At 42.6% G+C, this 13,562-nt stretch overlaps 1 protein-coding gene across 7 annotated transcripts in view; it reads left to right on the top strand.

Annotated features, from left to right (window-relative positions):
* Positions 1–13,562, top strand: part of CACNA2D1 (calcium voltage-gated channel auxiliary subunit alpha2delta 1) — a 689,818-nt gene that overhangs the window by 74,961 nt on the left and 601,295 nt on the right. For all 7 annotated transcript variants that reach the window (XM_030560557.1, XM_030560387.1, XM_030560113.1 and 4 more), the window contains exon 2: positions 10,805–10,886. In XM_030560557.1, the coding sequence (XP_030416417.1) occupies positions 10,805–10,886 (82 nt within the window). The remainder of the gene's footprint in view (positions 1–10,804; positions 10,887–13,562) is intronic.

Genomic DNA, 13,562 nt, shown 5'->3' with positions numbered 1-13,562 from the left:
CCCATTGAAGTCAGTAGGAGCTGCACATGTGTGGAACATACACTGTATATGTAATCTTTTTATGTAGATCTTTTCATCCGTAGATCTCAAAGCCCTTTAACAAAGTAGGTAAGTCTCATTATTCCCCTTTTGTAGGTGAGGAAACTGAGGCACGGGGAAATGACTTGCCCAAGGTCAGCCAGCAAACCAGTGATGGAGCAAAGAACAGAACCCCGGACTCATGAGTCCCAATCAAACTGCATTCCTTCTTGGTTATCGTCTTTATCTTTTGAGAACAACATATATGCAAGTGAGGGAATCTTTGCTATGTGGAATGTATAGCATTGCAATCCATCTCAAAGGAAACCTAACCTCAGTAATTTTTTACTCTGCAATAATTCTCAGTGCCTGAGATGCCAAAACAAGGGTTCATAGCAATTGTATTATTGTCTCTTTTGAGCTTAAATATATTCTGATTTTCTCTTTAAAAGTTCTCATTGCAGCTTTAATGTTCTACTAAACAAAAATAAACCTCTCTTCAGCATCAAGATTCTGTTGCTGGCCTTATCAGGAAAAAAGATTGCTGCCTCTTTAAGTCACAAGACGTCATGTTTGCTGTGACAACTTTCGAATTGTTAAATAAATTCTGACCATGAGCAACTGTCAGACAGATATTACACCCTTGGCTTCAGTGAAAGAAGCAGCAGACAAGCATTTCAGTGCCTGAGAAGCTCTCATTTCTTTTCTTTTTTTTCTTTTTAATTTGACGTATTACTTTTTTACCAAGAAAAAAAATTACAATGAGATAATATGATACATTTGGATATGTTTAACAGAAATTGCCATTTTGGACTGGGATTACAGTCTACAAGTGTTGTGCAGAATTTCCCCTGCAAATTTAGTACTGAGAATGTGTCCAGTTCAGAAACCACATCTAATAGAAGCTTGGAATATCTAAACCGTATGCAGCCAAGCCACTTACAACCGGTAGTGAGGTGGTGGATTACCATTCACAGTTATAAACATTAGACAATTTAAGTAAATACAGCTGGCGTTACTTAGATGCTTGTGGGAATGAGAGAGAATTGCATTAATCTTTGTAGGGATTTTAGAACAGTAATTTACAATGTGGTACTCCTAATATTAATGTGGGGGGAAGGATCTAAATTATTATTCTTTATTATACAGTACCCTATTGTATTAGCCACTATAGAAACAATTAATACCAAGAGAATCCATGTCACAGAAACCACACAATCTAGAGTGACTAGTCTAGACAATATTCTGTCCTGGATATAAACTATAAATCAATATTTGAAGGTACAAAATTATTTTAAACAAATCTAGCATGGGGAGGGAGATTGTCATTTGTTAATTTTAGCTTATTAGTTTCATTGTTGTTATACCATCTAACTGTGTGGAGCCAGTTGCAAGATTGGGACTAAGTGAGGTCAGAAGCAGGCCTGGGATCTTTTTATATAATATACAATTTAATATTACTAGAGAAACCTCCTTTTTCTACATTAAGGAGGGCATCAGTTTGCATTTCAGCAGTTTCCCATCGTGAAAGAGATTGATGCTCATTTTTTTAGGAGTAATTTGCTTCAAAATTCAAAAAGTTTAAGTATGTTAAAGTAATTTTATCCAAACTAGGTTTTTTACCATCTCAGATCTAATTGAGTAGCTGACAATTACCATTAAAAAAAATTAACGGTAGAGAGCACAACTGTGGTAAATGGAAATTGTCCATTTAAAAATCAATCCTGTCTGATTTTATCAATTATTGTTACAAATAAGACCTAAAATCTTTTTTTTCTCTGATCTATTCTAGTTATAAATTTTTTTTTCCCTTCAGTTACCTTTATTTTGTGCACTGGAAAACACTTTTTGAATAATGGATGTCACTATTTCAGTTTTTTTGTGTGGGTGTTTCACACAACAACTAGGGAAAAGAGACATTAAAAAAATAGGAAAATGTGATGGTAAAACACACAGAAATTGGCAGATGATCTCAGGGGCAACTGTAGTTCCTGATACTACTACCTACTAACACACACACTCTCTCTCTCTCTTGTTGTGTTTAAGTGACTAGATTTCAAATTGGTGTCCCTTTCACTAAAGCAGATGGTAGGCTTAGTAGATCACAGCTGCAGGGCACACAAAATGCACCATAAAGAATCCACATTTACAAGCAGTTTTCTAGAATAGAAAATACTAGATTAAATGTTTACTTGATATAAAATGCAGAGAAGATTTGAACCAGGACCTTTAAAATAATTTATATGTGATGCTTCTGAAAAAAAGAAACATGGAAAATAATATGGAAAAGCTTCAGAATACTGTTTGAATTAATTACAGTAGTCAATGAGAATGTAATCAATCAGCCCAGAGACACATCATCAGCATGTTGTCTTGCCATATGGGAGTCTCAAGATGAGAATGAACAAAGGAGGGAGCTGATAGGGGTGAACTGTTGTTGATATGATGCTGAAAAGGAAAAGCAAAGCACGCACTGTATCTCTGGGGAGCAAACCATCCCTCATAATCTGATCCACAGAAGAGCATTAATATTACCGCTGAAGGCAGCTGCTTATTTGTTGGCCGGGAGGCTGGTAGCAAATTGTCGCAAGTGAGACAGCAAGTGGAAAAAGCAGTGTTCCAGTGAGAGGAGTAGGAATTAATGGTGTAAAAAAGGGAGAGATGTGGAGGAAAGAGAACAAGAACATTGACTTCAATGGAGCAAAGATTTCACCTGCTGTCTCTGTGCTAGCATTTGTTTTAAAATTGCCCACCCTTGCATTACTGCTAGTCCAGCTTCACCAGTGCTAGCAACATTAGAGTGCTGGGATAGACTTGTATACTGGCTGTTTAACCACCTTGTTGCGTAAGCCCTGGCTAGCACTCCCACTGGTGTTAGCATGACGGTCAGAAATTTTAAGAGAACTTCTAGCGTAGGCAGGGCTGCTGAGTCTAATTGTCTAAGTCTGTGAATGGAGGCTTTGAACTGCTATGACAACGTCCTATGCATTCTCATAGAAAATGGAGGGTCTTTCTCTTGCCCCTTTTGTGAACAACTTTACAGAATATAATGGAGCATTATAGCCCTGCTATATAGAACTCTATCAGATGGCTCAAATGGAGTTGAGGGGTGGAGTACTAGGGACTAGAGCTACTGTAGAGGTACCTAGCCTCTCCATGGATTGCCTAGCCTCCTAGGAGGGACTTCCATGGGGACCTGGGTAGGTGGCAGGCTCTAAGGGGAGGCAAACCCCATCTTCCTGGACAGATGCTGTCGGGGAATCTCTAGAAATTTCATTAAAATTTTCATGCAACATTCCTACCCCTTCTCCCTGCAGCACACACTCCTGTGGCTTTCCCCATAATATGGCCTGTTATTACTGAGACACCTAACGAGCTGGTATTATCAGTAGACTGGAATTATCAGTGAAGCCTCTTTTGGCACACACTGGGAACCTCTGGGTATTATAGTTACTGCCAAAAATTCAAAGCAAACCCTTTGTTTTTTAAAGTGAGTGCAGCTATCCAATCCAAATGTGGACACTGTCCCCTTCAAATTTGGAGGCACTAGGTTGTGCTGCATTGTAAATGTAAGCATCGTTACATTACCATCGCATTGTGCTGTATAATTTGTGTCACATTCCAAACTGATGGATCACGATGGGATGCGCAGTAATGAGATGCAGCCCATTCTTGGGTTATTTTTTTTCCACTTTAACAAAGGCATTTCTTTCTTGGATTAGATACAGCACATCTGTTTTGCAACTGAATCTGAAATAACTGCAAATCTGGAAGAGACCATATCAAATGTGAGAAATAACCTCTTTCTTTTTAATATTGAACCATTTTACAACATTAATATTTCCAGAATAGCAGATCTTAGCTGCGGAGAGCACAATTAACTTCCAGGATTTCTACTCTCCTGAGAGGTACCACAGAGAGCAGAATGAAAGCGCACAGGCATAAAAGGGGAGCCAAAGGCAGCATGGCTCCTAATTGCAGGAATATGCAGACATGGCCATCAAGGGATAAATGCTCTTAGGGACAGGCATTTCTTGCGGGTGCTTTGAGATCAGTGGAGTTAGGACCAGATTTCCCTGTGGATCTCTTGGCTCTGCAGAGTTAGAGATCCATGCTCTCTCCTCATCCTCTAGAGGGAAGAATCTAATGAGTTTGCTATACGCGGATGTTCTTTGTGTGTTCAGATGACTTTTTTCCCCTTCTGTTGGTTTTTCTATGGGAGGGGAAAACATCGGTACGCGCACGCACACACACACACATATATATAAAAAAGCAGGAGAGGAATTATTTAACCGGATTGAACTTCAGAAAGAGAATTTCCAGTGGGATTAGGTATAGTCTTCCAAAGAAAATTTTGGCAAATCCATTGAAAAATAGAGTAACCAAAGCTCTAAAAAATGGACTAGGAGGAGCCTAGCCTGCACTGTCAGGGAAATCAGTTAGGTGACCCGATCAAATTTAAAGATGGCCTGTGTTCTTATCTGAACATAGGGAATTGTTTTCCCATCACCACTGCAAGGGGGAGGGTTCATGATTTAAAGATCTCAGTCCTGATTCTTTGCTGCGCAGAGTTTTTGGTTCATGCAGCAGCGAAAAACCCATCAGGGAAGCTGTTACCATTTCTTAATTATCTGTGCTGGCCATGCTGCTGGCCATGGCATAGATTAGAGTTGCTTGGGGGTTCAGCAATTATACCAGCTAGTATTGTTCCCCAAGGGACCATCTACTGGCTGAGGGGATGCTTGGTGCCTATTGGACACCTGTGCACATCCCACTGTACTGATGCCAGGTGGGGTGGTGGTGGTGTATGGGCCAGGTCCATGCCAGGGGAATTCTGATCTGGGCAAACCTGGCCCCTTTGCACTATCAGAGTAGTGCAAAGAGGCCAGAATGCGATAGAAAATCTGGCCTTGGTTTGTATTCCACTAATTCACACTGTTTTGTGTTGCTGTTGAATACAAACAACCCAGACTATTACAGTGGAGTTGTGACACAGAGGCCCATTTGTGGTTCAGTGCTGTGTCGGCAGCTCTTGTAAGGCCTGGCATACTCGCCACACCTAACACACTGTGGTCATATCTCAATTTATAAGGTGGCATGTAGGATTATTAATATTCTTGCATGATGTATGTTTGGGGTATGGATATGGATATGTAGCTCCCTGAGTTCTGGATTTGGCCTAGAACAGTGGTCCCCAACCTTTTTGGCTGACGGGCTCCAGCTGAAGGACCACTGTGGCGGTGGAGCACCCGCCGAAATCCCGCCGAATTTCGGCGGCAACGCCTCTCGATGACTTTGTTTGCCGTCGACAAGCGACATCATCGAGAGGCGTCCCTGCTGAAATTCGGGAGTGACGCCTCTCGATGACGTCTCTTGTCGACGACAAGCGTCGTCATCGAGAGGCGTCCCCGCCGAAATGCCGCTGCGGCATTTTGGCGGGTGTTGTCCCGGGGGCCAGGACGTGGGCGCATTAAGATGCCCCTGTGGGCGCCATGGTGCCCACGGGCACTGCGTTGGGGACCCCTGGCCTAAAATAATATACTTTAAAATGTGTTTGGCAAGCAATGTGTAAGCACAGTCTGCCTTAGATAGAGGTATGTGCATTTATTTGCTTTTCTGACCAGCCTAGTTGTCAGGCAGAGACAGTGAAGGTCTATTTGCATATAAGGTAAACAAAACTATCAAGCTAACAGGTAGGGGAGGAGACAACGTGGGGTCTACAGCCCAGCAGGAGAGAGACGCTTGATCTGGGTTTTACTTTTCTAAGAATAGATTGCAAAGGTTTACTGGCTGAACCTCCCTGTCATTATAGACCAGTGATAAGCATTTGAATCAACTGTGTGTATACAATATTACAGTATTATAAAAGTGTATCTAGTCTGGTCTTTTCTGCCAATGATACAGTGGTGATTAATATCCTAGTGAAATGTATGTATTAACACTATATGAGGAAATATGGATGTTTAATGATACTATATTTTAAAGTCTGTGACCAAACACCAGGAGAAACAGTTGCATTCCCTACTGTCTAGGAGGGAACGTATCTACTTGTTACCAACAAAATTAAACAAGGTTTGACCAAAGACAGTGGAAACCCTATTTACATGGAACTAAGCAGGGGATGGGAAGCCCTCAGGAAGAGAACAGCATGAGGTCATTCTGCCTCTTGGAACAAGGTCATTGAACTTTGGAAGAAATAAGTAAGGACAGAAGCCATCTTTGGCATTCAACGTGAGACCCACATGCAAGGGCTCAGAGCTCTTGCAAGCTGAAAAAGATGGATCCATCAATCAAGGGTGTCAAAGTCTCTGAGAACGGAAGATTGATAAGGAAATGACCTTGAACAAAGATTGTAGCTGATTGAGTAAGGTCTTAGCCATTAGAAAGCACATTTTTGCTTTTTTTGTGTGTTTGTAGCCCTTTCTAACTTTATTCCTCCTGCTTGGTGTCACTTAACTCTGTTCTTTTGTTAATAAACTTGTCTTATTTTTACTATAAACCAACTCAGTGCTCGCATGAAGAGAAGAGTGTATTTTCCCCCGTTAAGTTAGCCGTGCCTACATTAAAGGGAAAAGTGGATCTAAGCTATGCAATTTTGAGTTATGTGAGTAGCATAACTCAGATTGATGTTGCTTAGATCTACTTACCACAGGGTCTACACTACATAACGTCGAGGGGAGTCGACAGGAAAGCATCTCCCATTGCTCTTCTTGATCAGGTGGAGTACAGGAGTCAATGGGACAGCGATTGGCGGTCGATTTAGTGGGTCTTCACTAGACTCATTAAATCGACTGCTGATGCATCAGTTGTCACAGCATCAATCCTCTAGTAAGTGTAGACAAGCCCGTAATAAGCTGTAATGTGCTTTTGGCTCCTTAAAGGAGAAAATGAACCTTAATATATCTCTGAATGGTCCAGGAGGTGGCTGGACTTTGCAGAGCATATGGCTTTGGGAAAATTCAGGGTTAGGGTTGTGTGGAGGTCACTCTCCAAGTGCTAACCAAAGGTGGTAGAAAAAAGTGAATATGACTGGTGTATTGCTGGCAGACTAAGGCTGCAGTTATACACAACTCAGGGCATTCTAGTCGCTGGCTGTGAACATCCCAGGCAGGGAGTTAAAGTAACAAAGCTTTTTTTTAATGCACATAAGGTTTACAGAGTAAGAGGTGATACAACTCCTCATCCTAGATTGCATCCCAAGATGTGATAGTAGTGTTACAAGTGTGAGCGATGGCTCATATACAGAGAAGGTTTATAATAAAATAAAATCTGAATGAGACAGCCTATTCATGTGCCTCGACTGATTTGCGGTACATAATACAATGACAATAATCCCCAATGATTCTGGAACTTTAACTGCTGCATTCCCCTACCTGTCAGTGCTACCTATTTGAAACAAAAACCTCTCCTTACAGGGACAAATGCCGTGGCTTGCATGGAGGGCAAATGACCTTGTGCCAGTTCGATAAAGGACTGCAATCTATATTCCTAGGAACTCAACCTTGTTTATATGGCATTGAAGTGAAATCCAAAGCATATGCACTGTGTGCAGCTGCTGTGCAGAGTGATTTACATCTCTTCTGGCTTAGCTCCTGTTTAGTGATCAGAGCTGAAGCTTCAGCTGAATCAAAGCCATCCAACAGTGTTGTTACTCTGCATCTGCTGTTGTGACCAAGGCTGAGAGAATCTCTCTAGGTCAAATTCCCACTAGCTGCCTCGTGCCTGTGTTTGGGTTCTGCATAACAACTAGGGAGGTGAAATCCGTTCCAGCAAACTGCCAGGAGGGTGAAGGGCTGTTTCGTGGTCCCTGCTACTCTATCCTGGATCACATTCTAAGGTGACTGTCTGTCTGCCCCGATTCATTGTATAGGGAGCCAGGACACACAACTCAGCTTTGTGGATCACAGTGTTGTTCCTGTGACTTTCTAGGCACCTAAAAGTGGGGCACGGTGACACTCAGCCTTTGAATCATTGAATCATAGAAGATATGGGTTGGAAGAGACCTCAAGAGGTCATCTAGTCCAACCTCCTGCCCAAAGCAGGACGAACCCTAACTAAATCATCCTAGCCACAGCTTTGTCAAGCCGAGCCTTAAAAACCTCTAAGGATAGAGATGCATACCTCCCTAGGTAGCCCATTCCAGTGCTTCACCACTGTCCTAGTGAAATATTTTTTCCTAATATCCAACGTACACTGCCCCCCCCACCTCATCCCCACTCCCCCCCCCCCCCGCACTGCAACTTGAGACCATTGCTTCTTGTTCTGTCATCTGCCACCACTGAGAGCAGCCTAGCTGCATCCTCTTTGGAACCCCCCTTCAGGTAGTTGAAGGCTGCTATCAAATCCTCCCTCCCTCTTCTGCAGACTTAATAAGCCTGGTTCCCTCAGCCTCTCCTCATAAGTCATGTGCCTCCAGCCCACTAATAATTTTTGTTGACCTCCGCTGGACTCTCTCCAATTTGTCCACATCCTTTCTGTAGTTGGGTACCCCAAAACTGGACACAATACTCCAGATATGGCCTCACTAGTGCCGAATAGAGGGGGATAATAACTTCCCTCTATCTGCTGGCAATGATCCTACTAATGTAGCCCAAGGGCACGCTGCTGACTCATATCCAGCTTCTCATCCACTGTAATCCCCAGTTCCTTTTCTGCAGAACTGTTGTTTAGCCAGTCAGTCCCCAGCCAGTGCATGGGATTCTTCCAGCCTAAGTGCTGGACTCTGCACTTGTCTTCATTGAACCTCATCAGATTTCTTTTGACCCAGTCCTCCAGTTTGTCTAGGTCACTCAGGACCCTATCCTTACCCTCTAGCGTATCTACCTCACCCCCCAGCTTAGTGTCATCTGTGAACTTAATGGAGATACTGAACAAAAACGGTCACAGGACCGACCCCTTGATACTAGCTGCCAACTAGACATTGAGCCATTGATCACTACCCTTTGAGCCGACAATCTAGCCAGCTTTCTATCCACCTTATAGTCCATTCATCTAATCCATACTTATTTAATTTACTGGCAAGAATACTGTGGGAGACGGTATCAAAAGCTTTCTTAAAGTCAAGGTATATCACGTCCACCACTTTCTCCATATCCACAGAGCCAGTTATGTCATCATAGAAGGCAATCAGGTTGGTCAGGCATGACTTGCCCTTAGTAAATCCATGTTGACTGTTCCTGATCACCTTCCTCTCTTCCAAGTGCTTCAAAATTGATTCCTTGAGGATCTGCTCCATGGTTTTTCCCAGGGACTTAGGTGAGTCTGTAGTTCCCTGGATTCTCCTTCTTCCCTTTTTAAAATATGGGCACTATAGTTGCCTTTTTCCAGTCACATCAGCCAACTCCCTAAGTACCCTCGGATGCACTGCATCCGGTCCCATAGACTTGTGCATGTCCAGCTTTTCTAAATGGTCCTTAACCTGTCCTTTTGTCACAGAGGGCTGCTCACCTCCTCCCCATACTGTGCTGTCCAGTGCAGCAGTCTGGGAGCTGATCTTATCTGTGAAGACCGAGGCAAAAAAAAGCATTGAGTACTTCAGCTTTTTCCACATCATGTGTCACTAGATTGCCTCCCCATTCAGTAAAGGTCCCACACTTTCCCTGATCACCTTCTTGGTGCTAACATACCTGTAGAAACCCTTCTTGTTACCCTTCACATCCCTTGCTAGCTGTAACTTCAGTTGTGCTTTGGTCTTTCTGATTATGCCCCTGCATGCTCAGGCAATATTTTTATACTCCTCCCTAGTCATCTGTCCAAGTTTCCACTTGTAAGCTTTGTTTTTGTGTTTAAGCTCACCGAAGATTTCTCTGTTAAGCCAAGCTGGTCGTCTGCCATCTTTGCTATTCTTTCTGCATATTGGGATGGTTTGTTCCTGTGCCCTCAATAAGGCTTCTTTAAAATCCAGACAGTCTTCTGGACTCCTTTCCCCCTCATATTAGCCTCCCCGGGGATTCTGCCCATCAGTTCCCTGAGGAAGTCAAAGTCTGCTTTTCTGAAGTCACAGGGGTCTTATGAGGATAAATACATTAAAGATTAGAATGTACTCATATACTAGGATAATGGGGACCGTAATATAGATAGTAATAATAAGTGCTGATAGTATGCTTGCTTGATCAGCTAACAGGTGGTCTGGTCACTATAGACAACCATATGAGAGATACAACTGCAGAAAAGTTCACCTGACACTTGAAGACTTAGAATCAAAATACGACTGGGGGGCTAGTCAGTCTGTATACCATTTAGTCTCTAACCTCTCTGCTGCAGCTGTCAGCTAGTGCTAATTGTGTTGATGGGTTTTGTTAGAGGAACTCTTGTCTAGGATATGCGGGGACCACCATGCAGTCTACAGATAGTTACACAATTGGTTGGTGTAAGACCAGGCTAGATTTGAGCTAACAAAAGATATTCACATTAACTTATGTCTCAGTATTGGTGACATATTCCAAAAAGAGACACAGGTTACTTTTTCAACAATCAAGGGCAAGGCTCTTGTGCCCTTTAAACAACTATTTTCATGTGTCCTGACTTTTTGCCCTTTTTTTGATGATAGGTCATTGTATACAGCTTCTTCACCGTGTTGGGCCTTTGCAAGGCAGAGAGCTTCTATGAAAGAAAGAGAGAGAGAATGAATGTCTAAAGCAGAGTCACAGCAATATTGAGGGGACTTCGGCATCAGTCTGCCTCCTGGAGGATAATCTGTCAGCCTGCATTTGTGTTTGTGATCATCATAACTATTTGCCACTGATCTGATGGCACATCTCTTTCTCTCTCCTTTTTATTTCTGTAGAATAAAGTCATGGGTGGATAAAATGCAAGTCGATCTTGTAACGTTGGCAAGAAGCGCAAGTGGGGTGGACGAGCTTGCGAAGGTGAGTCTAAATGGATAGAGCCTCTGTGAAAACTAAAACAGTCAAAAATGGATGGTGCTCGTCATAAAGGAGAAACAATTCATCCCATCCTCACAGTGATTTTTTTTTTTGGAATGAAAGCCTATAGTATTCCTTTTCTTTTCTGTTTACATAGAAGGACATGAATAATGGAGATATCCATTAATTCACTTTCTTTATATTGAAGCTAATATTTAATCAGCTGTGCAGTACTGGGCATAAGGTTTATGATTATTACAACACCCACACACAATAGCACAGCTCCTTTTACATTGTATATTTGTCCAATATGGTATCCAGGAAGCAACTATTCAAGGAAAGTTCATGGAAAGCTCTCTGTTTTAAAAGAGAAGACCGGTTTTCTGACATATAAATTCTCTGAATTGAAGACGTCTTTGTAGCTTAGATTTCTATGGAGGAGAATGATACTATCTAATGTTCTCTAATGTTATACTTCTTTAATCCAGAGTATATTTTACAGAAGGAACAAATTATTATTATTTTTATTATGGAGAAGAGGTATCCATGTTACTGTACACACTATTATTGTGCACATAAAAATAAGTTAAAAGAACATTATTAAGGTTGCAAAGTCAAACACTCAAAAATTAGGAAATGCCAGAATTAAGGTTTCCTGTGCAACCTTAATTCAGCCCCCTTCTGTGCATGAACTGTGATACTGTCTTTAATTTCATGGCCACAAACTATTTTTTCCATTGGACCTCTTCCCCAGTTGGTTCACAGAATAGACACACTGTGGATATGAATCAAGGTTATGCAGGGAAGGGGACAGTTGTTTGAAGGTCCATGCATCATTTGTAGCAGAATTTGGAAGGTATATAGTGAATGAGGCAGGAGAATGCAAGAAGAGAAAGGATGGTCTCATGGTTAAAGCAGTTGAATACTATCCTGAGGAATTAAATTCTGTCCCTGTTTTTGCCATAGAGTTCTTATGTGACGTTGGGCAAGTCACTTATACGAAATTTAGTGTGTTCTGTTGTCACGGAGTCACCGGGCGATGCTCTGGAACTGCTCCCCACCAAGCCAATCAGGACTTTGGGGAGCCTCCTCTCCCTCGGAGCAGACTTGTTCAGGGCAAGAAGCTCACACAGCTTCACCTCCTGGGTCTCTCCTTGGAGCATTCAGCATCCTCTGCCCCTCCGTGCACTTCCCACAGCGAGTCCACCCCAGCGGGGTCCTGGGGAAGCCACAGGGTCCTGCACCCCCACTTTGCAGTCAGACGTGACTCTCAGCCAGCCAGTAAAACAGAGGTTTATTCGATGACGGGGACAGGGTCTAAAACAGAGCTTGTAGATACAGCGAACCGGGCCCCTCGGCCGGGTCCATTCTGGGGGGCAGTGAGCCAGACCCCCAGGTCTGCCCTCCACCCTCGACCCCAGCCAGCTCCAGACTAACAACCCTTCCCAGCCCCTCCTCTCTCCTCAGCCCCTTTCCCGGGCCAGGAAGTCACCTGATCCCTTTGTCTCCAACACCTTCAGCTGGCACCTTTGCAGAGGAGGGGCCCAGGCCATCAGTTGCTAGGAGACAGAGTGTCAGGCATGTAGGTGCACTGGCCCTTTGCTCTGCCAGATACTTAAGAACTGCCATGGGGACACTGAGGCACCAATACAGTATTCAGAGAAAACATTAAGAACTTTCCCAGTTCGTCACATCTGTATTTTCTGGGTGCCTGAGATGAGACTCTGGGATCTAATTTGCAGGAGTGCTGAACACCCTCAGCTATGACTGAAGTCAATGGGACTTGTGCTTTGATCGTATAAAATGCCATACAATGGTAAGAACCCTAAAAAAGGAGCTCTTAGGCCACTGAAATTTGGAATCTAAAATCAGTGAACACTTTTGACCTTAATCTTCCTGGGCCTCAGTGCCCCACCTGTAAAATAGGGACAGTGCCCCCAACTCATCTCACAAGTGTACTGTGAAAATACATTTATTAATATTTGTGAAGCACTCAGATGCTATAGTGACCAGCACTATAGAAAACTCATAAGGAAACTAATAACTCTGTTTTCAGAGGAGGATTTAGATGGTTTTGCAGTAAAGAAGGCACACACTGAACAATGAGGTGAAAAAAAACTCCTCATTAAGTGAACACTGTCCATTCTGTGCACTGAATGAGGCAAGGGTCCTATAGAAAAATAGCGTGTGAGAGTTAGAGACTGTATCCTAATGCCTCCGGCAGCCGAATTAAGGTTGCACAGGCATCCTTAATTTGGAATTCCTAATTTTTTAGTGCTTGACTTTGCAGCCTCAATAATATTCTTTTAATCTTGTTTTCTTGTGTAATTTCCTAGGTTTTTTTAAAAAGGAAACTGGAAAAAAACGCATCCTGAAATCCCATCATGTGGGATCATATTGACACTCTAACATGGTTCATCAACAGGAAAGGAATCCTTAGAACCACTGCATACACCTCTGACACATGAGCTAATGGAGTAACTGATAGCAACAGTGGATTGTTATCCTCTGTGTAGACCAACTCCAAGGGGGGATGAGATCCTTTGCCAGTGGTTTCAGAGATTTTCACAGCAGAACATGTAGCTTAATATTAAATACTTGCAATAAACTGCTTATAAACATTCTAAGTCTTATAGAAGACCCAGAATAATGCATAGAAATTATTTGGTGAATAACTTT

Source organism: Gopherus evgoodei, chromosome 1, assembly GCF_007399415.2.
Source record: "Gopherus evgoodei ecotype Sinaloan lineage chromosome 1, rGopEvg1_v1.p, whole genome shotgun sequence".
Lineage (NCBI taxonomy): Eukaryota > Metazoa > Chordata > Testudines > Testudinidae > Gopherus > Gopherus evgoodei.
This window is presented reverse-complemented; position numbering and strand designations above follow the sequence as displayed.